This window comes from Mus musculus, chromosome 8 (assembly GCF_000001635.26).
Source record: "Mus musculus strain C57BL/6J chromosome 8, GRCm38.p6 C57BL/6J".
NCBI classification, from domain to species: domain Eukaryota; kingdom Metazoa; phylum Chordata; class Mammalia; order Rodentia; family Muridae; genus Mus; species Mus musculus.
Window position 1 is genome coordinate 78,803,869 of NC_000074.6, and position 22,363 is coordinate 78,826,231.

General features: G+C 44.0%; 1 protein-coding gene across 3 annotated transcripts; it reads right to left on the minus strand.

Moving 5' to 3' along the window:
- Positions 1 to 999: 999 nt before the first annotated feature.
- Lsm6 (LSM6 homolog, U6 small nuclear RNA and mRNA degradation associated) lies at positions 1,000 to 17,284 on the minus strand. Of its 3 annotated transcripts, NM_001191004.1 has the most exons (5): positions 17,180 to 17,284; positions 16,119 to 16,217; positions 9,108 to 9,212; positions 6,079 to 6,192; positions 1,000 to 4,377 (listed from the first exon to the last, which is right to left on the minus strand). In NM_001191004.1, exons 3-5 carry the CDS (start codon positions 9,199 to 9,201, stop codon positions 4,343 to 4,345), a joined length of 243 nt encoding a protein of 80 aa, NP_001177933.1. In that variant the 5' UTR covers positions 9,202 to 9,212; positions 16,119 to 16,217; positions 17,180 to 17,284; the 3' UTR covers positions 1,000 to 4,342. The 3 variants fall into 3 exon arrangements, with proteins under 3 accessions (NP_001177933.1, NP_084421.1, XP_030099715.1); NM_030145.3 differs by lacking the exon at positions 16,119 to 16,217; XM_030243855.1 differs by lacking the exons at positions 16,119 to 16,217; positions 17,180 to 17,284 and adding an exon at positions 11,767 to 11,914 and having other exon boundaries at positions 2,693 to 4,377.
- Between the last annotated feature and the right edge of the window lie 5,079 nt (positions 17,285 to 22,363).

The following is a 22,363-nucleotide window of genomic DNA, read 5'->3' on the forward strand; positions in this document are numbered from 1 at the left end:
AACTTGCTTGGCTAATATGAATCAGAAGTGAGTGGCATCAAGTCGAAGCAAAAACACAAAAGCTAGGGAAGGAGTCTTTTCTTCTTCTTTCTTCTTCCTTCTTCTTCCCTCCTCCTCCTCCTCCTCCTCCTCTTCCTCCTTCTTCTTCTATTTTTTTGGTTTTTCGAGACAGGGTTTCTCTGTGTAGCCCTGGTTGTCATGGAACTCACTCTGTAGACCAGACTTGAACTCTGAAATCCGCCTGCCTCTGCCTCCCAAGTGCTGGGATTAAAGGTGTGCACCACCACTGCCCGGCTACGGAATAATTCTTAATACTCTCCCGCGTGTCCACAGTAGAGCTTTACCTATAGGCTCCTGTAACATCAGAGTTACTGGTTTTAAACCTTTAGGATTTGGAGACTGCCTCTAAGACACCACTCAGGAGGGGGACTGTTCTGTCTGGCCATTTACTCAGTAGTACACAACAAATTCTTAGCTTTTCCTTTTTGTTGTAATTCCAATAGGGCTTCGGACAGAAACACTGAATAGTGTTTGGACTAACATATGCAGTTTGTGGTAATAAACCCGCTTCTCTGAAATTATTTTACGCAGGCTTTCACAAACCGAGTCCTCCTTTAACCAGTTTGTGTGTGTATGTGACCAGGATCATTTCTACTAGAAGGCTTAGAATAAACAGAGCCCACGTGGACTTGACCAGTTTTGCAAAGTAGGCCTTGAAAACTTCTCTATTTCAATTGTTCAAATGTTGGATGATTTTATAAAGTTCTAAAATATGTTTACATTTCTGTCTGCTACAGACCTTAAACTACTACCAAGAAAATAAATCCTTCAATACTTCAGATGATAGCATTCAAACTGGTGTGTAATGGTGTGAGGGCAAAGATAGCATGAGAATTTAGCTAAGTCAGAAAATCTGGCTTTTGTTGGATAGATAAAAATGTGTAAAAACAGGAAACCAACAGACCCATGAACAATGCATAGATGGGAAAGATCAGATTTCAAGGTTTTCCAGTTCCAAGTTTATCTGAAATTTTAAGGTATGAACATAGCTGAGACATCAAATGCATTTATGAACTATTTTAAAATCCTGTCCCATCTAAAAAGACAGTGTCAGGTACTTTCTCCTATAAATAGCCAGACTTGCAAGTGACTTCCTATCGTGCACAGGGGGTAGTATCTCACTTATTCATTTAGGGTACCACATAGATCCTGTCCACAGCTGCCATTCAGTGGGCGCTGATCATCAACATCATTTCTTCCAACTCCCCTCCCTAGTTAGCTCCTCTAACTTTTCAAGAAAGTAAGTGTGGTGGCTTGAATTTTGGCCCAGAGAGTGGCACTTCTTTGGACATGTGTCGCTGAGGCGTGGGCTTTAGCTTGTCCTAGCTGCCTGGAAGCCAGTCTTCTCCTAGTGGCCTGCAGATGAAGATGTAGATCTCTCAGCTCCTCCTGCACCATGCCTGCCTGGATGCTGCCATGTTCCTGCCTTGATGATAATGAACTGAATCTCTGAACCTGTAAGCCGGCCCCAGTTAAATGTGGTCCTTATAAGAGTTGCCTTGGTCGTGGTGTCTGTTCACAGCAGTAACAACTAAGACAATAAGCAAGCATCACTTGAGGCTGTCTCTTGCCCTATTACATAAGAGGTGCATACTGTCCACCCTGTCCTTTAGGCAAGACTTTGTGGAATCACAAATGGTTGATCAATGGAAACACTCATAACTGCTTGGCCAACTACAGTAGACACGGCAGCAGCTCCTGGGATAAAACCCCCTGCTGGACATTATTCAGATCAGAGCACACCTAGCCGTGTACTCTCAGAAGCCAGCTGATTAGAACAGGTAGCTGCTGTGGAGCACAGCCGCTTGAAGGTCGTGAGGGAAAAACTGCAGTTGGCTTCTTTCACCAATAATTTGTTTTGGGGCAGGAAAAACAAATAAAACGTGACAAGCATAGATTGGCTATGAGAACTCCAAGGTTGAGATCTTCCCACAAGAGGAACAAGCCAATACACCATTTTCTCTTAAACCAAAAGTCACTGTAAAGACGGGCATGTATGCTAATCTGCACTGAGGGACAGACTGGCTCCTTGGCCTGGAATGCTGTCATCCAAGAGGCACTGTGAATATCAAAGACAGTTTTCCCACAGTGCTTGTTTCTAATGAAGCTGACTGTAGCCTCCAGGGTGATGCGGCTCACACTTAAGTCGATGCTGCTGTTTCCAACCTTGAGGAAATCCCTTAAGCATTTGTTACTATCTGTCACATCATTAGGAACTCCTCGCATGCATTACATATGGCCTCAAACATGATGCTCAAGATGTGAACCCTGTCTGCAGGCTGAGGGGGAACATGGTTCAGACCACATGGCCGCCATCTGTATTTGTACTCGTCTACAGCTCTGTTTGGGATAAACACTTTTGAAGTAAGAATTGATTCAGTCTGCAAGATTAGCCAAGGAATAGCTCACAGACCAAAACAAAATATGAAGGCAGATAGTCTGGAAAGCAAGCACAAGTTCTGTTTCCTGCTAGACATTCTGTTTTGTCACGGCCCAAGAGAAAGATGGTGGCAACTGTGGTTGGGGGCATAGGGACACGGAAAATGTATTTACTCAAGTGAAAAATTTTCACCCTACAACAATTGTCTTTGCTACCATCCAACTGAAAACCATTCACAGACCACGAGGAGACTACAGTTAAAAAAAAAGTAATTTTACCATTTACAATTTGTTTCAGAATTCTATCACAAGAAGGTATGCACAGGGGACAACATGTGCTGGTCCAGATGCATAATATGGTTATTACCATAAAAATGGTAGCATTTCCCAAAGTCCATCTTGATTAAAAGCGGTTCCATGGATGAAAACAATATTCTGCAGTAGCGCTATTAAGCTAGAAATGGCAAGAGGGAAATAAAGACCTGCAGGCTGGAGGGGAGGTCAGGGAAGAAATGAGCAGAGCCGGGATGTTACAGACTGCTGGAGATAACAGCAGGGCTGCTTTCAGGGCAGCTGAGGGGATGAATGAAGGGATGCAGTAACCTGGCGGCCTCACACACTCTAAAAAACAAATGAGAACATGTGTGCTCCACTCCGAGAGACATCCATTTTCTCCTTTAAAGAAGCCATTTATAAAAGAGCAAATTGGTGATTTGTACTTACACACTGGTGCCTTTGCAAGCCCCTGTCAGGAAGTGATGAATTACTGAAGCTTAGGATAAAGTGTTTTATTTTCAGTGTGCACACCATCAAACCTTACTCCTCTCTTTCCTGAGTTATTAATTGTTTCTGATTACTATTTAAATTAGACAAATGCCATATATACACCTCTCCAGAAAGCACACCCTCCCTCCTTAGCTGTCCATCTGCCTCCACTTCCTCCAGCCGGGCAATTGCTCTAAAACTGTCCGACCTCCCGAGACAGGGATCTGTTTAGATTGAAGGAGGGTAAGGAAAGCCCTAGCGTCCATGCAACCAAAGCACCCACACACAGTCCACAGACAGCACAAGCCCGCTCAGCGGGAGTCACGTGACCTGAAGGCCAAGAATACAACCCTTTCCCCAAGGCCACTTGCTAAAGCAAAAAGCAGGAGAAACTTTCGCAGCCGAAGCTCAGTGCCTGGAAACTGAGTCTAAGCACTCTGGGCTTGCACCACCTCAGCCACAGCCAGTTTCTCAGGAACAGTAGAGCTCCTCCCCTGGCTGGCGTAACCAGCCATTGCACCAACACTCTCAACAGGGAGCAAGTTAACATGAAGAGTCTAACTGCACAGGAGGCTTCCAGGCAGTGTCTCACCTCACGTGGCTGACCTTTCCAATTCCTGACTCTACAGTTGCACTCCTTTGTGGAGATACCACCACTAACTAGGTGACTAAATAAACAGCTGATTTTCTGACCTCTTGTCCCTTTATAGCCCAAGGCTGAAACCATATGACTTTCTATCTACCTGCTTTAAATGGTACGGATGGTGAGTAGAGAAAGAGACAAAGGATGCCTCCAGAATGCTTGATCACAGGTTCCGGGATGTACCACTTAGTCAGCTGAATACGTAATCAACCAATGGAATGACAGGGCAGGAATCTTAGGTAAAATAATCCTGGAGAAACAAACTGTTTTAGTTTTAGCATTCTGTACAGGCAGAAATGATAAAGACTGAGACATAAATGTGAAAAACTTAAGAGTCGATCTGTAATGCAATACCTCTATCTTATTCCAATGTCAATTAAACAAACAAACAAACAAACCCCCACCAGCCACCATGAAAACAGGCCAACTAAGATGGTAAGAGAACCAAAACCACTTCATCTATCCATCTCTGAAGAGCACTGCCTCCTGGTGTCTTCACATCCGCCTCTTCTGTGTACTTATGTACAGCACTGGAAAGACAAGAGAACGAGCAGTCACTCGAGGGGCACAGCATCGGTTCAGTTTTAAAGGCATTCATGGGTCCTGGCCTACACCTCGAACACTTTAAAAGACTGTTTCTACCATGCAATGAAGGTCTCTATAAAACAAGCTTTGCGTCTAGACCGGGCTTGGACATCTTACCTGATTATAACTAGTCTTATCTATGCATGTTACTGACTTTACAAATTATGACTGGGAATTAGAAAAGTGAAAGTGCCTAAAATGTAAGAATGATTTGTAAATAGCTATATCACAAGTTTTGAAAAGGGCGAATCAGCCAGATCTGTTAGGTTAGGTGTCACATTCAGAATGACTAGCACATGTGTCTGGAGAGACGACGCCCATCACTTAAGAGCAGATGTAACTTGCAGATGTTACGGAGCAACAGGGCTGGGTCCCCAATTCCTACAAAGCAGTTCACAACCAACTGTAAATCTAGTTCCAGGGAGTCCAGTGACCTTGTGTGGCCTCCTCAACTACCAGGCACGCATATGATGTACTTACAGACATGCAGACAAACACTCATACACATGAAAAAAATGTAAAAGAAAGAAATGGCATTATTTTCGTTTATCTCCCCAGTTTACTCTGTAAATTGGTTTACTCTGATAATTTCCATAGGAGGAAAAAAATGAGAAAACATTTTTAAGAAAGCAAAGTCCTTATTCTGAGATTAGTATAAACCTTTGGTGTCATCCAACATGTATTTTCGCCAGTCATTCTTAGCACAGTGGAATGTGTGCTGCACAGAGATAGGACAAAAGGGGCTCTGGTCAGGCTGTCACCTAAGGTGTACCCTCCCTCTCCCATCCCACACATCTTCAGATACGAACAAGCTTGTTCAAAGTGAACAGTAGATGTTTCCTCAAAGAGTCCAGCACAGACTTCAATCAAGTGAACTAGGATCCTCTTTAAGACCCAACTACAAGTAGTAGGAATAATGACACCTGTTACTGAGGATGGCAGTAAAGTGTAGGAGCCATCAGAATAGGAGGAAAGCCACTGCCTGGGAAACCAGACAGGCTAGGTGGATGTCAGTGTAGGAATGGCTCCTGCTATGGGGGCTACTTAAGAGCATAATATTTCCAAGCAAAAGGAGGAGGGCAAGTAAGAATAACATGAAATAGAAGAAATTCTACTGAACTGCAAGCAAGGTATGTCTACAAAAGTCAGGATATTTAATTCCTAACGAGACCTAACTTTTAAGGCTTTTAAGAAGAGAACTTGAGAGCCACGCCTTCTGTCCTACTTCTGACACACGGAAAGGTACAAAGCTCCACAAAAGGCACCTAAATCTTGAACAGAAAAAGGACAAAGGACAGGCTAAATGTCAAGGGCGTTTTGTGGCACAGGATGGCTTCCACTCCCAGACAGCACTGCGAGAGTACAGTATGTGGTTGTGTGCCGCACACCCTCTGGGTCCCTGGTCTAATGGGCCTGCTTAGTATACCAATACCCCTCAGCAACTGAGAAAGAGAATTTCTAGTTCCAACCTCCATGGAAAATCCTCTTCCCACTCACAAACAGACCTGGTTTATACTAAAGACCTAAAATATAAGTACAACAAACAAGCAAAAGTAAAGAGAACCTTAACACTTAGACGCCCCGCAGCTCCCTATTACACGCAGGAACGGCCTATTCTGAACACTCAATGGAAGGGAAGCTCTTACCATTGTTTCCTCGGATGAACGCATCTCCGTACTTATTCTTCAGCTGTCCATTTACATACTCCTCTGTCTGTTCCAGGGCTATATTCATGTAGCCATCCAGGCAGGCCAGGACCCCTGGAGAAAAGTAAGACAGAATTCAAAATTACAGGCTATATCTTAGAACTGACAATCACTTTATTCATTAGCCTTCAGACACATAATATAAAAATTCACACTGTAAACAAAACTCAATAGACTTAAACACAAAAGGCGCCTGCCTTTCCTCGGTGCCCCTGTGAATGAAGGCTGGGCGGGCAGAGCATGAGAGGAGCTGTGCATCCACCACAAGACAGGCAGCCAACTGTCACTCCCTCCTGGGACGTGTGCTCACCACAGCAACTTTGAAAGCCTTCACAAAAGTATAAGCATTAGAATATTCCAACCAAAATGCCCTTCTATGGGAGCCCGGGACAGACATGGCAACTATGCAGGGACAAATGAGCCTCCATCGAGGTGACATTTGTTACTTCAGCCACTCGCTCGCTCGGTGAAATAGGGATCTGGCAGTTTGTCTCAGTCTTTCACAACATCTACTGCAGCAGATGAATGGACCCAGGGTGAAGAGGAAGTCTCCACAATCTGTTAAGATAATAGACAGCAGGTGCTCCTGAGAGACCATCTCAGAGCTGTGGCTCTCAGCGAGGAGCAGCTTGGGAACAGAGAGCAACATATTGCATTACAACACACTGCATTCTGTTTTGTCAGAGTTGGACTATTTTTAAAATCAAAACTAATAGAGAAAAACGGCTACAAACATGCCAGGGAGCTTTCAAGGAAAACAGCTCGGGTGGATTTTTACTCGTGTTAAGATGGCATAAATTTCTAAAATCTGACCAGAAGATTTTTTTCAAAAGATGAAGCTAGTAAGCTTCTAATTCTCATCTCTAAGCAAAACTGATATTTTAAAAGAGAATAAAAACACACCACAGATTCAATTCAATTAACTAAGTCAATAGTCCCATTTAAGATCTTAACTTCATTAATATGCTCCTGGCTCTCTGCTCTGCCCCCATTATCCTCTAGACAGAGGTTTCTTTTCAAATCTCTGTGTGTGTAATCTGAGCACAAGACATTAACCGAACAGAATTCTATGAGAAGGGATAAACTTTCAAAGAATCAGACTGGACTGTCAACTATCAAGAACAATAACTTCCTAGCCAAAGAAAGCTTAAGACAGTCTCCCAGTTTGCTTCTTCTCTGCTATGCTACACTGAAAGCATATTCAGAGACGAGTAGGAAACTTGCACTGCATGATATGGAATTAGACAACAGGGTCATTCAAAATGTAACATCACTATTATTCACTGTTTGTGAGTTGAGACTGGGAGGGAACAAGCAGAAAGAAAAAGGGCTTGAAGATAGCTGGCTATCATAGGACGACCCTGACTCAAAAGCAAGTAACCAAACATACACAAAATATTGGCAACAGGCTATTTACGTCAAAAAACTAAGACAAAAACAAAGTGATTTCCCCCTCTATGTTTTTAAAGATTTCATTTTACTTGTTATGGTGTGTATGGGTGTAGGTACATGCACACGAGTATAGGTGTCCTCAGAGGCCAGAGGTTGGAGCTGGAGTTCCAGGAGGTTGGGAGCTGCCAATGTGAGCACCAGGAATAGAATCCAGGTCCTCTTGGAGAGCATTATGCACTCCTAACTGCAGAGCCATTTCTCTAGCCCCTTACCTTTTGGCAGTGCTGGGGGTGGAACCCTCCTACTAGAACTACTATACCCTGTGCTAGAACTTAGTGGGTTACTAAATATTTATTTTCATTTTATATGTGCGAGTGTCTCCCCTGCATGTGCATTGTCTTCTGCCTCCAGAGGTCAGAAGAGGCATCGGATCCCTTGGAACTGGAGTTAGAGACGGTTGTGAGATGCCTCGTGGGTGGTGGGAACTGAATCTGGGTCCTCTGCAAGAGCAGCCAGTGCTCTTATCTGCTGAGTCAGCAATTTCTTAACACCGGTTTCCAGTCAAGCTTCAGTAAGTGCTAGCTCCTCACTTCCTAGTGAGAACAACCACAAAATCTCAGAGTTTATAGAGAACAAAGTGACAACGTATTAAAGTGCTTAGCACACATGTCAATGTGTGGGGAAAGGAAAAGTTTAAAGAACTTTAGAGAAGAGACCGAGATAGCCACACAACTCTGCTGAATCAGTCATCTCGCTGTGAGACAGCCTAAGCAGCTTAGCACATCTCAATTTGAGAAGAGTAGGCATGTCATTATTTTAAACAGAATCTGCTATCATTTCCCAGAACTACTTATGAGTTGCTGAGATGCAGCTCCAACCATATGACACTATGTCCACCTCCGATGGCCTCTGCCTTGTCTTCAGTATTCTTCATTTCCTTTCAGGTTGGTTGTTTTTGTTTTGAGATAGGGTCATATTGAGTCCAGGCTTGCCTCAAAATCAGAGATAGCTGAAATTATCCTCAAACTCTGACTCTTCCTGTCTCTTCCCCAGTGCTGGGATCACAAGACAGCACCCAGAGCGCCTTAAAAAGGATTCTCTACAGGAACAGAAAAGCATCTTTGGCGACTTCATTACGTGGCTGTGAAGGTCACACTGTGAAATGATTCTGGCTAAATAAAAGCTTGCCAACTGTGAACTCTTCTGCCAAAACAAATGCTGCCGAACCCAGGTGTCCTCTCGTCCCAGCTCTGCACAGCGGAGTTGCTGATGACTCCCTAGCTACTTTCCGGGAACTCAGGCAGACCTGACCTCAGGACAGACAGGAGACAGAATTCACAAACACTGCAAGTCAAAAGCACACCACAGGCAGGCATTTTACTATAAGAGGAACTGCAAATAACAACAACAACCCGAACCGCCTCAGAGGCAGAAGATTAAAAAAACCAACTAACAAACAAAAAACAAACAAAAACCTGTCAATGAACAATGTTTCTGGTCTGTTGAGCACATTTAAGAGGTTAGTCACATTTTCTTATTTTGGTTATACCAGTTACGATCAAACATGAAAATCCTACCTCGATAATCCACGCCAGAATTTAATTTCACCACAACTGGCCGTCCGATGATCTGCTTTAAGAAGTCGCTAGGGGTTTGCTTCCGCAGGCTCATGTTTAACAACCCTGATTAGAAACGGGAAAGAGTAATACATGTACACACTAAAGTTAATTATTCACCAAAAAGCAAAACAAAACTCTTGGGCCTTTAACATATCTGTAAGGAATGAAGCATGAAAGGACTCGAGGACCTGTGTCTCACACGCATCTCCCCAGCCCCAGCAGGTCAGGGCACAGCCTCAGAGCTGTTTACAGAGCAGGGATTCCTAACCACCTGTCCTAATGTGTCACACACGACACCCTTACAGCTGCCACCACCAAGGCTCAGTTAATGAACACTTGTTCTCTGCTAACAACTGTACTGACATCTATAAATGCCACATGTTAGGGCGCTGGGAGAAGGCGTAACATGCCCACTTTACTGATAAAAACAGAATAGAAACATTAAATAACTTGTAGCAAATTGTTGTGAAACAAAAATATGACAGAATATTTAAGTTAATTCAACTTCGAACCAACAAAGCAGGCCCACTCATCAACAACTGACATCTAAACATTTCTCTGGAAAATCCTAATTGAAACCTAAAAAGTGATATAGACATACTGTACCTAAGTCCTTCACTGTATGGATTCACTTAAACTTCACTACAATGAGGCAGTTATTGGTGTGTGCAAAAGTGCCACTTACACACGAATGTGGCAGCCAGAGGCTGATGCTGAGTCTTCCTCCGTCTCTATCCACCCAATTGTTTGGAGACAGGGTTTTTCTTTTTTTGTTGTTCTTTGTTTTCCTTACTGGATATTTCTTTATTTACATTTCAAATGTCTTCCCTTTTCCAGGTCTCCCTTTCAGAAGCCCCCTATCTCCTCCCTCCCCTGCCTCTATGAGGGTGCTCCCCCACCCACACACTCTTGTCTTCCCTGTCCTGGCATGCCCCTACACTGGAGTATCAAACACCTTCAGGCCCAAGAGCCGCCCCCCCCCCCCCCACTGATGTCCAACAAGGCCATCCTCTGCCACATATGAGGCTGGAGCCATGGGTTCCTCCATGTGTACTCTTTGGTTGGTGGTCCAGTCCCCGGGACCTCCTCAGTTGAGAATTCTGTGTTTAGCTCTGTTCCCCATTTTTAAATAGGGTTATTTGGTTCTCTGGAGTCTAACTTCTTGAGTTCTTTGTATATATTGGTTATTAGCCCTCTATCGGATGTAGGGTTGGTAAAGATCTTTTCCCAATCTGTGGTTGCTGTTTTGTCCTATTGCTTTGCAATTTTATGAGGTCCCATTTGTCGACTGTTGATCTTAGAGCACAAGCCATTGGTGTTCTGTTCAGGAATGTCTCCCCTGTGCTCACGTGTTCGAGGCTTTCCCCCACTTTCTCTTCTATTAGATTCAGGGTTTTCCACTGAACCAAAAGCTTACTGGTTTGGCTAGACTGGGTGGGCAAGGAGCCCTCCAGCGCCCGCCCTCGTCTGTCTGTCTGTCTCTGATCTCCAGTGCTAGAGTTATAGGGCCCTTGACGGCTTGACTAGGGATGACCCCATAGACTCACGTGTTTGAATGCTTGGCCAAAGCAAGTGGTACTATTAGGAGGTGCGGCCTTGTTAGAGGAAGTGTGTCACTGGGGGGGGGGGGGCTGAGGGGGGCTGAGGTCTTAAATTCTTGTGTGAATTCCTGGCTATCTGCAGAACAAGATGAAAAACTCTCAGCTCCTCCATCACTATATCTGCCTGGATGCTGCCATGCTTCCTGCCATGATGATAATGGACTAAACCTCAGAAACTAGAAGCCAGTTCTAATTAAATGTTTTCTTTGATAAGAGTCGCCTTGGTCATGGTGTCTCCTCACAGCAATGACACCCTAGTTAAGACAGGCATGCTGTCATACCAGGCTTTTCACAAGGGTGCAGGTCCGGGACCTGAGGTCTTTATGCTTACTCAGCAAACCCTTTTCTGGCAGCCACCTCCCTAGCCCTAGCAGGTACTGCTTTATCCTCAGTTTACAGGTAGCTAAACACCCACTCAAAGCCAGAGAGTTAAGTTAGATTTTGAATTGTTCAGTTACAATTATGGCAGGAGTGCTCTAAGTAACAAGGGGAAAAGTCTTGAAAATTCATTTCTAAGAGTCAAACACAGAACAGAATTGCATACCCAAATTTACTGGACCAGGAATATCAAAGTTGGCCATCATATCTTACAAACTTTACTTGTGCAATAGCTACCTCTCAAAAATATTCAGTAAATAAAGAAAAATACTAGTCACTCAAGCAAAAATTATAGAGACTAGAAACTGGTTTTTGTTTCAGTGAAGTTCAGTGACCTCTTATGTAGCATGAGACTTAAAAGCTGGTATAGACATATTATTTTAAACACTCACTGCTCCTCCAATTCTACATTTTTGTTTTCAATAAAACTACACTTTCTCTATAGATAGTACTGCTGACTTCCCCCCAGTGTCCGCCCGGCCCACTCGGTGCTGCGAAGCTGCTCCCCAGTCCCATGCATGCAGGCTTAGCCACTTGGTGAAGCTGGAATGCCATGCGGCAGATTTTTCATCAGTTCAACAAAAGTGTAAAGGTACAGACTGTGCAAGGCAACGTAAGGATACATGCCAGAGTTTTACCTTAGGAACAGAGACTCCAGAAGTTAAGCACTCTCTTAGGAGGCATGAACAAATCAAAGGGACAATAATCTAAGGAAAACAATTCTCTTTACCCAAGAAGCCAAGTACTCAGGTAATCCTGGGCCATTCACAGCTGATACCCGCAAGCCTTCAAAGATTAAAGAAAGAAATTCATCAACTGATTATTTTGCTCAGCAAATGTCAATGTTTCCACTGAGCTGCCAGTTCATGTCTTAGCTCTGCAATCTTAATTAAGAGCTGAAATTACAACTGCCACTGGCTACACAACAATTTTATTTATGTTGTTTTGAGTTTATAGAGAAAATGGTAACTACTGTGACAGGTTCAGTACTTTTTCATGAGTTTAGTATAAACAAATCTTCTGCTCACCTCTAAGCCACACATCCGTATTGTGTACACATGCTGCTTGTTCTACAGCTAAACACTGCTACAGACACTATTAACCTTGAAGGCCCAGAGTCCTCTCGAGTCCAACCAGAGGCTAAATCCCACGACTCCAGTTCCTTCATGTACAATCAGAAATACAAAGAGCATCTATTTTGCATTAAAAATCAAACCCCAAAACAAAACCTAGTATGAGAGGAAAGCTGGTTTGGTGGGTAAGGGCCTATTGTTTCAGTGTGAGACCCTGGGTTTGGCTCCACAGGACCATTAGAAGGTAGGTGCCCGGAGACACACCTGTAACTCTGGCACTAGGGGCACCAACAGGAGGCCCCAGGGGACTTGCTAACTAGCCTCGCCTAGCCAAAACACTGAGCTCCAGCTTCCCTGAGAGGTCACGTGAGGAGCTTTGTAGAGCCCATTAAAGTCAACCCCTGGCCTCCAAATGGAATGTATACACACATACCGCTAACCCCAGGCACACACTCTCATATTCTAAGTAAAATCCATGTTTTTGAAAACAAAGTTCATAGTAAATGTAGGAAATTTTTTCAGCTTAATACTGCATGTTAACTGGGGGAAGAAAGGGAAACTTATTTAAAGGTAAGTCCCTGTAGTGTCCTATTCCATAGAGAAAAGTCAGGGTAAGCAGATGCAGACTCTACTTACAGTGTTGTTCAGATACTTAAACAAGGTTAAAAGATGAATGCAAACACATTGGCCTTTGAAACTATATGTTATAACATATGTACACACATACTGACCACATGTGGATTGATTGTGCATTTCTCTACACTAAAAAGTCTACAATTGAATCAGAGAGATTGCTCAGTGGTTGATATGGACTTCTCTTACAGAGGACCCAGGTTTGATTCCCAGAACTTACCCAGGTGACACACAACTGCTTGTAACTTCAGTTCCAGGGAATGCAACATCCTTCGACCTCAAAATGTAGGGATTATTAATTTCACCTCTACCTATACCATTTATGCTTTAGGACGAAAAAAGTGGTGAAAAAAAACCTATAAACTAGGCTTGACAGTACTCAGTGCTTTAAAACTGTTAACTGTCTGTACCCTTCTCTCTGTTAAGCTTGGTCTTTATTTCAGTTAACATCCACCTCTTCCGAGGGCAATTCACACTTCATGGAGGGCTTACTAAGCCTCCATTGCAGGGAAGACGTGGTTTGGGTCCCTGGCACTTCCTCTCCAGAGAGAGAAACACACCAGTATCGACATATCTCACAAAGGCTGCATGACTGGGATGGAATTATGTACAGAGGGCTACCAAGACAAGACTGAGCCCAGACATGGCACATCAGAGGAGGGTTTCTGAACCCTTGAGCCAAGTTGGACATAGGCCACCAGCCTTATTTAGCAAGGGCACTGAGTCTCTGGCTTTGAAAGTACAATCTACCCTGCAAAAGGAGACAGGTGGCTGTAGGAGTGCAGGGCCACTTTCGCCCCTGGGTGAGAGACCAAGATTTCTGGGTTAGCCTCCCCAGGGTCAATTATCCGATATTAGCTAGCTGGATACCATGGTAGGAGGGCACAGGAAAACCCTACGCAGCAATCTTCTTGGTTCTGCTTCCTATTTAGGTGGCAGAGCCACAGCAATAGCTCTGGACTCCTGCTTCCCTGTGTGTCCACAATCTACACTGTATAGGAAGATAGGCGCTTTGCTCAGAAGACTTCAGGCCACATGAGAGGAGGAGCTGGACGCAAACCCCTCATTTGTTCTCTAGCGTACTTTCTGCTCGGTGGTTTGAAAGGATGCTTTTGAAGTTATATGGAACAAGTATGGTTGACTCAAACTCGATTTATTCATCACACAGGAAGCCAGACCCTTTGCATTAGTCTTCATTAGGCTTCCTTGGTACACCCTGTTACTTAATGACTTGCCCATAAATCCATTTTGTACAAGTAAATTGGTCTTGACACCACAATTTTTTCCATCACTTGGCTCAAGTAATTTTAAGTTTTCATCTTTTAAATTGGATAAGGCAGAAGGAATAGTTCTGACAATTTCTGAAGCAAGAGATAAGACTCTTGAACCATAAACACAAGAAAAAGAGTTCCTTCTGCCAGGGTCACCTTGGCAAAAGTTCTTCCTTCAAAATTAGATACACTCATGTCTACGGCTGCAGCATCACCCTCTCCTGCCTCCTATGCAGGCCCGTGTAAGTAACCTATTTTCATAAGTGCATGGTCATGGCACTCTATTTCCTGAGAGAAGCCACTAAGAGGTCTAGTAAGAGAATATTTGCTCTACAGCAACTTTTTTCATAGTTAAACAATGAAGTAAAGGGAAGGGCACATGCAGTGTGTGTATCAAACTGTATTCACCCAGTGATATATATTAGCCATGTTAGACTCAGTCTCCAAAGAGACTTTAAAAATTCAAGAGGACAAGAAAAATCTCACTTCTCTAGTAGTCTTGGCACCTGAACAGACTGTGTGTGGAAGAGGCATTCAAAGATGGTATCAGAAAGTCCAATCCCTCCCTTACCCGTCTACAACCATAGCTACTAAACAGGCATGGCTACTAAAGCATCATGCACGCACTTCAACAGCTACGAGCCTGCAATTCTTTTCTAACAACCATTAAATACTAAAAGAAAGGAAAACAGAAATGCTTGGTGGTCAGAGCCAAGCCTAGGAAGAAGCCTGGTCACATACAGATTTCTGACACTTACTCAGTGTTTGCTTCTTACTGCATGTTTTTCTCGTTTGTCTTATGTAGTGGGGCGGGGCAGAAGCAGCTGCTCCAGCGTGCATATGATGTCAGAGGTCACCCTTGCGAGGTGTCCAGGTTTGGCCATGAGTGCCCTGACAATTGGGTTACTTAGGCTAACTCCTAAAAGCAAGCTGCTCTCAACCAGAGGTGACTTTTGTGCCTCACCCTGGGGACATTTGAAAATGTCTACAGTCTGTACTGTCACTACAGGAGAGTGGTAACTAGGATCTAGTTTACAGAGGTCAGGGATGTCCCTCAAGACTCTACAGTGTACAGCAGTGGTTCTCAACCTCCCTAATGTGTGAGCCCTTAACACAGTTCCTCATGGTATAGTGAGCCCAACCATAAGGTTAATTTTATTGCTACTGTTATGATTTGTAATGTAAATCTCTGATATGCACATGCAATTCCCGAGGAAGGGTCGCCAGACACCCCCAAAGGGGCTGTGACCTTGGGGTGGGAACTGCTGGCTCAGAGGACAGCACTCTACAACGAAGGACTGAGTGGTGGGAGTGGTTCAACACGTCAGCTGACAGAAATGCTGCCAGGGAGCCCTAGCCACCACCTCGTTCCCTCTCTCTCGGTTTTCTGGCTTAAACACCACGGGATTTTAGGAAAGGCGAGCCTTGGCGTGAGAACCAGATGCTGAGTAGGCAAGCCCCTCTGTGTCTGTGGGTTTAAAGTGTTTACGGATCCAGCCAACCTTGCCTCACCTGGTAAAATGAAGCTGTAATTACTTGTCCAGCGGTCTCTCTGCTACCCAGACACAGACTTTCCCCTTGCTGTACTCCCTAAGCAATACTCTACTGCAACCAGTGACATTAAATGGCACGTTGTGAGTAATCTAGAGATGATGTGAAGGGCACAGGAAGACTGCACAGTTTATATGTAAACACAGAGGAAACCTGAACGTCCATGCACTTTTCGGTACTGGGAGGGATAACAGTAGCACTTATCAGAAGTATCTGATCCCAACACGGGGAAGCTGGAAGCAATCGTCAAAGTCTTGAAAGGGTTGACCTTCAAAAAAATAAATAAATTTCTAGTGCTGAACACAAAAATGTAACTTTTCTATTTTCCAGTCCCTCAATCCAAAAGTAGAAAATAAGCCAGGGAGTTAAAAACAAAACAAAACTTTCTTTAAAGAAGTTCTATTATCTAGTAGGCCACCCTTCAGTGAGAGAAGAGCTGCTGCAGTCGTTAGGGGTACTCACTTGGGAGGCAGGAAACCTGAGTTCTAATCTCTGCTACTTAATTATCTGTGCAGCTTGCGTAACTCATCACCATTTCACCTGTCACGGCCCCAGGCTCATCTGCAAAATAAGGAAGTTAGGCTAGATGGGTACTGGCTGTCTCTTCCTGTTCCAGCATCTGATTAACATGTGCAGTCAGTCAGTCAGTCTGTCTCTCTGTCTGTCTCTGTCTGTCTGTCTGTCTGTCTGTCTCTCTATCTCTCTCTCTCTCTCTCTCTCTCTCTCTCTCTCTCTCTCACACACACACACACAGTCACAGCCTGCAAGTTCAAACTCCCAATAGTAATTCCAAAGTGAGGCTGTGCTTTGCTACTTTAGAACCACAGTAGGCCCTTTCACGGTTTTGAAGAGCCAAATAAATTACTAACACTTTAAGAAAAACCAGTCTCGCAATGTGCAAGAACCATCTATGCTAGTAATTGAAAATTTGAGGAATAGAAGTTAAGGCATCACGATATCGTTCGGGATGCGAAAATGAAGCAAAAAACTCACACCCAAAGACGTCAGCCTGGGAAACAGCTGAATAATTTATGAGATCCACACAATAAAACAGGGGGCCCAAACGAGATCAATGAATTTTAAAATCACAACTTGTCTCATTTTAATGTAAGTATAAAACTAAATACTGGTGTGTGGTTAAAAAACTTGGTGGTCTTAGCTGAAACAGAAACAGGCCCACACAAGAGAAAGGGAGTTGGTGTGCCGAGGCCGTCAGCAAGGACCATTTCCTCCGCTCGTCTGTATTTACTTTCCGTCGCGCAGGGCTCGCGGGTGGAGGAGGGCGCCGAAGTCGCGCGCCACCGTAACCCTGGGCGCTCACCCCAATCGGCGCGAAGCGCGCGCGCCACGGGAGCGCGCCCGGCACCGCGAGCCCGCGTGGCCCAGACCAGCGAGCATCTCCTGGGACGCAGGCCCGGCTCGAGCCGCTCCCCGCCAGCCCGGACCATCCGCGGCCTACGCCAGCCGCTCCCACCCGGAGTGCCTGCCCGCACCCATTCATTCCTCCCAGGCCGCGGGCTCACCTTGCAGCCGGATCCAGAACGCTCACAGGCCGGGCTTCCGCGGACGCGCGCGCCGAAAACCGAAACCGCCCCCGGCAGCGGCTTTCCCATCTCACCCAATCAGCGTCCTCCTTGCCTATGGCGACCCGCGGGGATCAAAAACAGTCAGAACGCGTTAGTGAGCTGGCTTCCAAGACCGGGTTTGTTTAATGGTACCGTCGGCACCCAGCCAGGGCTTGAAGTAAAGGTCCGATATTCTGATATTCTCTCTTTTGCCAGAAAATAGAATACGAAAGCAAAACAACCAACCAAGAGCTAGAAGTGATCTTGTGTGTGTGTGTTTACAGTAAAGAACCTTAAAATATTAAGAAACGGAAACTTACAGTTAAAACGATGGCTGTTGAGCACCCCGAAATAGCCTTAAATAATTTAAAACAAATACAAGTTAAAAGCCTCAAACCCTCAAACTAACTTCTGCATATAAATTAAATGTATGAAGAGATTGTTTCCATGGGAATGCTGAAACAAAAAAATAATTCAAGCAACTCTGAATTATAACGGCATCAATTAGAAAACGTTACAAATTAGTTTAATTGGAAACTGCATGCAGATACTATTTAAGTAGTGTATGGGAACTTGGTTAGGGATACTTCATGAATTCTTAATGCATGCTTTTTATTTATGGAAGAAAAAAAGTCACAGGAAGACAATTTCTTCTACCCCCACGATCTCTTTATATTTTAACTTATATTTTATATTTATATTTTAAATTTTAATTCTGTTTCTGTTGTTTAACATTCAACAAAGTTATAATACCTTCAAACAACAGCTACATAACCCTGATAAGTGTTACAGGATCTAAGATGCAGAATTGTTTTCTGAAACACAAAGTGGATTCCTCCTTTTCTACGTGCCTTTGATTGATATCCTGGACAGTGATCTACCTGCCTTTGGTTGATACCCCAGACAGTGAACAACTGGGTGGAATTTGGAAAAGAACAGGAACATCCTTCTGTCTGTCTGTAAAATTCCAGTTGATGTCAAGACCAAATAATTACAGACATTGATCAAACAGCATTTTAGGCTCTTGAAATATAAAATTAGGAACACAGGTAAAGTCACATTTAAATCAAAGAAGGAGCACGCTATGCCTTGTCCCTAAAATAAAAACTGCTTTATAGGTCAAATTGGGGGCTGAGGATTTAGCACAGTGGTAGCATATCTAGTGTGCATGAACATCTCTGGCACCACAGCGGTAGTGGCATAGTGGCGCTCACACCTGTAATCCTAGCACCCAGGCATGCGTGCAGGAAAATCAGAAATTCAAGATCATCCTCAGCTACAGAATGAGTTTGAGACCAGCCTGGGCTATTTGAGACCTTGTCTAAAAAAAGAAAAAAGAAAGAAAAATCAAATTGTGCTACATACTACATTTCTTACTGACTGTAATTATGATATGCGTATTATATAGAGAGATGAAATAGGTAGGTAGACATAGATATAAGCATAGCTGCTCTCACGTTAGCACAGAGCTGTGATGCAGTCACCGAGTCTGGCTGGTGAACAGGCGGTGAGAAGAGTTTTGGGGGCCTGGTTCATCTGCAGAATAGTTGCCACTGTCTTCGAGGGCACAAGTCTATAAAGTCACAAGGCAACAATTGGTTGGACCAACAAATGTATAAATCTGTGGTTATCCTGAGAAACCCCTCAGCAGCTTAGAACTGGCCTTTACCAAAACACCAGACAGCTTCCCACATTCCGTGTGTGCACTTGCCGGCATCTTTTACGTATTTACAAGAAAAAAAAATGTGTGCAAAACTTCTTCCAGATTCCTGTTGAAAAGCCAGTCTTTAAAATCCTGCACATAACGTTAATTTATTAGGGAGACTTTTTAACATCATAAAAATAATTCAGAAAAGCTTAGCTCAGTTTACTTAGCTCAGTGCTGGATTAATATGCCTGAATTATTATACAGAGGTTAGGGTTGTACACTGATATATTCTGTATGGGTTTTGGCACATGCATAATGTATGTGTCCACATTTATAACATAAAGATACTCATTTATAACATTATAGGGAACACCCTCTGGGCTTCAGCCTTCCTCTCGGCCATGCCAGTCACGTGTTACTTTCCTTTCACGGTGATTTTGTCCTTCATAGTGTCACTGACTTGTCACCCTGTGACCAAGCCTTTTCAGATCGGCTTGGGTCCCTCCAGGCCTTCATAAGTCGTGTCCTTTAAGTGTTGAGTAGTAAACAATCTGCTCAGATCCAGCACAGTGGCTTTCACTCACTCACTAAGGGTCAGCTTGGTTGTGTCCGAGCTATGGCAGTTACCAAAAGGGTGTTATAAATATCCCTACGTAGGTGTTTGTGCGGAATTAGGTTTTGAATCTTTAATTTTAAAAGATTTTTTTTTTACTTTATGGGAATAACTGCTTCCCCTACACATGTGCACCTGCATGTGGGTGCCTGTGCAAGAAGAAAGCGATGGGTCCCCTCAAGCTGGAGTTGTAGGTGATTGGGGTGCTAGGAATAGATCTTTGGTCTTCTGGAAGAGTCACAAGCACTCTGAATCTCTGAGTTTCCCTCCCCAGTCCTGTAGTTAAGTTTTAAGCCATTTGGGCAAACGTTAAGGAACGGGTGCTGGGTCATACAGTAGGTGTTTAGATCTGCAAGGACTGCTGCCCTGTCTTGAGCGCATCTCTCCCTTTCCCAGGCCCCCAGCATGGAGCTGTGCCCTCTGCTGCTCCTCATCCTTAATAGTACCTCACGTCCCCGGTGTTTCAGATCTGGGCCACTCTGAGGAGCATACTAGAGAATCTTATTGCTGTCCTAACTTACAGTTTCTTACTGACATGTGATGTGGGTGGGGCATACCTCCTTATGTGTGGTGACAGATGGATGTCTTCTCTTGTCATGCATCTGCTCCGGTCTTTGGTCTATTTTTGACTTATTGTCAAGTTAGAGGTGCACATATATATGCCAGAGGGCAATGTTCAGTGTCATTTCTTGGAACACACACACACACACACACACACACATTTAAAGAGTTATTTATTTTGTGTATGTGAGTACATTCTCTATCTCTTTAGACACACCAGAAGAGAGCGTTAGATCCTCTTACAGAAACTTGTGGGCCACCATGTGGTTGCTGGGAATTGAACCCAGGACCCCTGGAAGAGCCGTCAGTGCTCCTAACCACTGAGCCATCTCTCTGTTTTGAGACAGGGCTTGCTTTCTCAGTTAAGATGGCTTACCAACGAGCCTATGGATCTACCTGCCTCTGCCTCTCCAGAACTGGGATTACAAACATACCCCATCATGCCTAGGTTTTTATGTGGGTCCTAAGGATAAAACTCAGGCCCTGTGTTTGCCCAGCAAGCACTTTACTGACTGAACCGTCGCCTCAGCCTCAAAGCAATTTTTTGTAGCCTTTGAAAAGCTCTGTTCGTCAGTGTCGTGTTTTTAGAAGAGAAGGTCTCCTGCCTGGTTCATCCCATGAAGTATACGTCAGCCCTGCGAGTGCATGACTGACTGGATGGTAGAAACAGGCATTGGATTGGATTGGCCAACATCTTCCATAGCATATTTGGATATTGAACATCAGCATTACACTTTCAAGAACTTTGACTGATCTCGTTTGAACCCTGCATTAGCCAGTATGACACACTGGCAGGGACCCAGACCTTTCCTTGACCTTCAGTCTGGATAATAGAAACAGCTAAGCCACGCTACTCTAGGTCCACTCTTCAGCCATTTTCAAGGGATGTGGAAACTATTTGTTAAAACAAATGAGAAGACATTCTTAATTTGACTCCAGAGTTGAATATCTTCTGAGATAGTCATATGCTAATTGACTGAGAGGCAAATGACTAAGGAAAGGGGCATTAGTAGCTTGTTAGTGCTGTGATAAAACATGACCGATAGCAGCTTATAGAAGAAAGAGTTTATAGTTCCAGAGAGTCCATAGTGGTTTGGAAGGCACTGCAGTAGACGAGCAGAGCAGAAAGCTGAGAGTTCACATCTTCATCCATACGCATGAAGCTGAGGGGGAGGGAGATGAGGGAGGGTGCATAGGAGTGGAGGGCAAGGTGGGGGCAGAAGGGAGGAAAAGTCCAAGACCCCCAGACTCCCAGACACCCAAAACACAGACACACAGACACAAACAGTCACAGACACTGAGAGACACAGAGACAGACAGAAATACCAGAAATCTGGGGCCAGGCTATAGAACTCTGACTTCCCCCCACCTCAACTCCCACGGATACATTCACTACCGCAGCCACAGTAAGGTACTTCTCCCAGCAAGGCTGTACCTCCTAAAAGCTCCTTATTCTCCCCAAATAGCGCCCCCAATAGGGGGCTAAGTACTTAAATCTTTAAGCCTATGAAAAATATTTTTCATTTAAAAAACCACAAAAGCCAATATGTCTTTTGTTTTTACATAAATGAGTTTCCATTCTGCATTGTGAGCACTTGGCTTCAGATATGTTTGATAAATTCATCCAAGGGTTTGGACTTCATTACTGTCATTTTGGTGTAGCATGGGTGTCAGTCCATGGGCTCTGGGTCTGAACCCCATGAGCAAGTTTCCCCGAACGCTGTGGGCTTTATGCTGTGAACTCCAGAAAGCCTCTTTTAGCTGCAGAATGTGGTGAAATCGCTGTAAAACTGCCCTTGTATTTTAATCAAGATGAACTTGAAAGGTGAACAGTATAAGTGGGGGAAATTATTTATAATTTGGTAATAAAAGTTTATGTCTAACACTCCAAATTTCATAGATATGCTATGTGCTGGCTCTGGGATATGAAACAATTGAAGTTGCCTTTACATTTGGCCTTATATGAAAGGTCATAAATTAGAATGGTAGCGTTCGTCCTTTCTCCGAGCTCAGAAAATTTCCATATTAACATCTTCACCTCAAACATAAATGGTTACCCAGCTACAAGGAAAAGAGGAGCATTGGCCTTCATGAATTACAGTTTATGTTGGAAACCTGTGGTACACACGCCAACACGCTGCTTTCCGACCTCAGTGGAGCTAGGTTTACTGCAGTGGAGCTAATTCAAACTGCATGGGCAACTTGAATAAATAACGAACAGCATACGAGACTTGGGCATATTTTAGCTATCAGCAAAAGGTTGTCAGAGTGTGCACTTATTCTAACACTTAAAATGCATTTTTATATCTTCAAGGGTCTC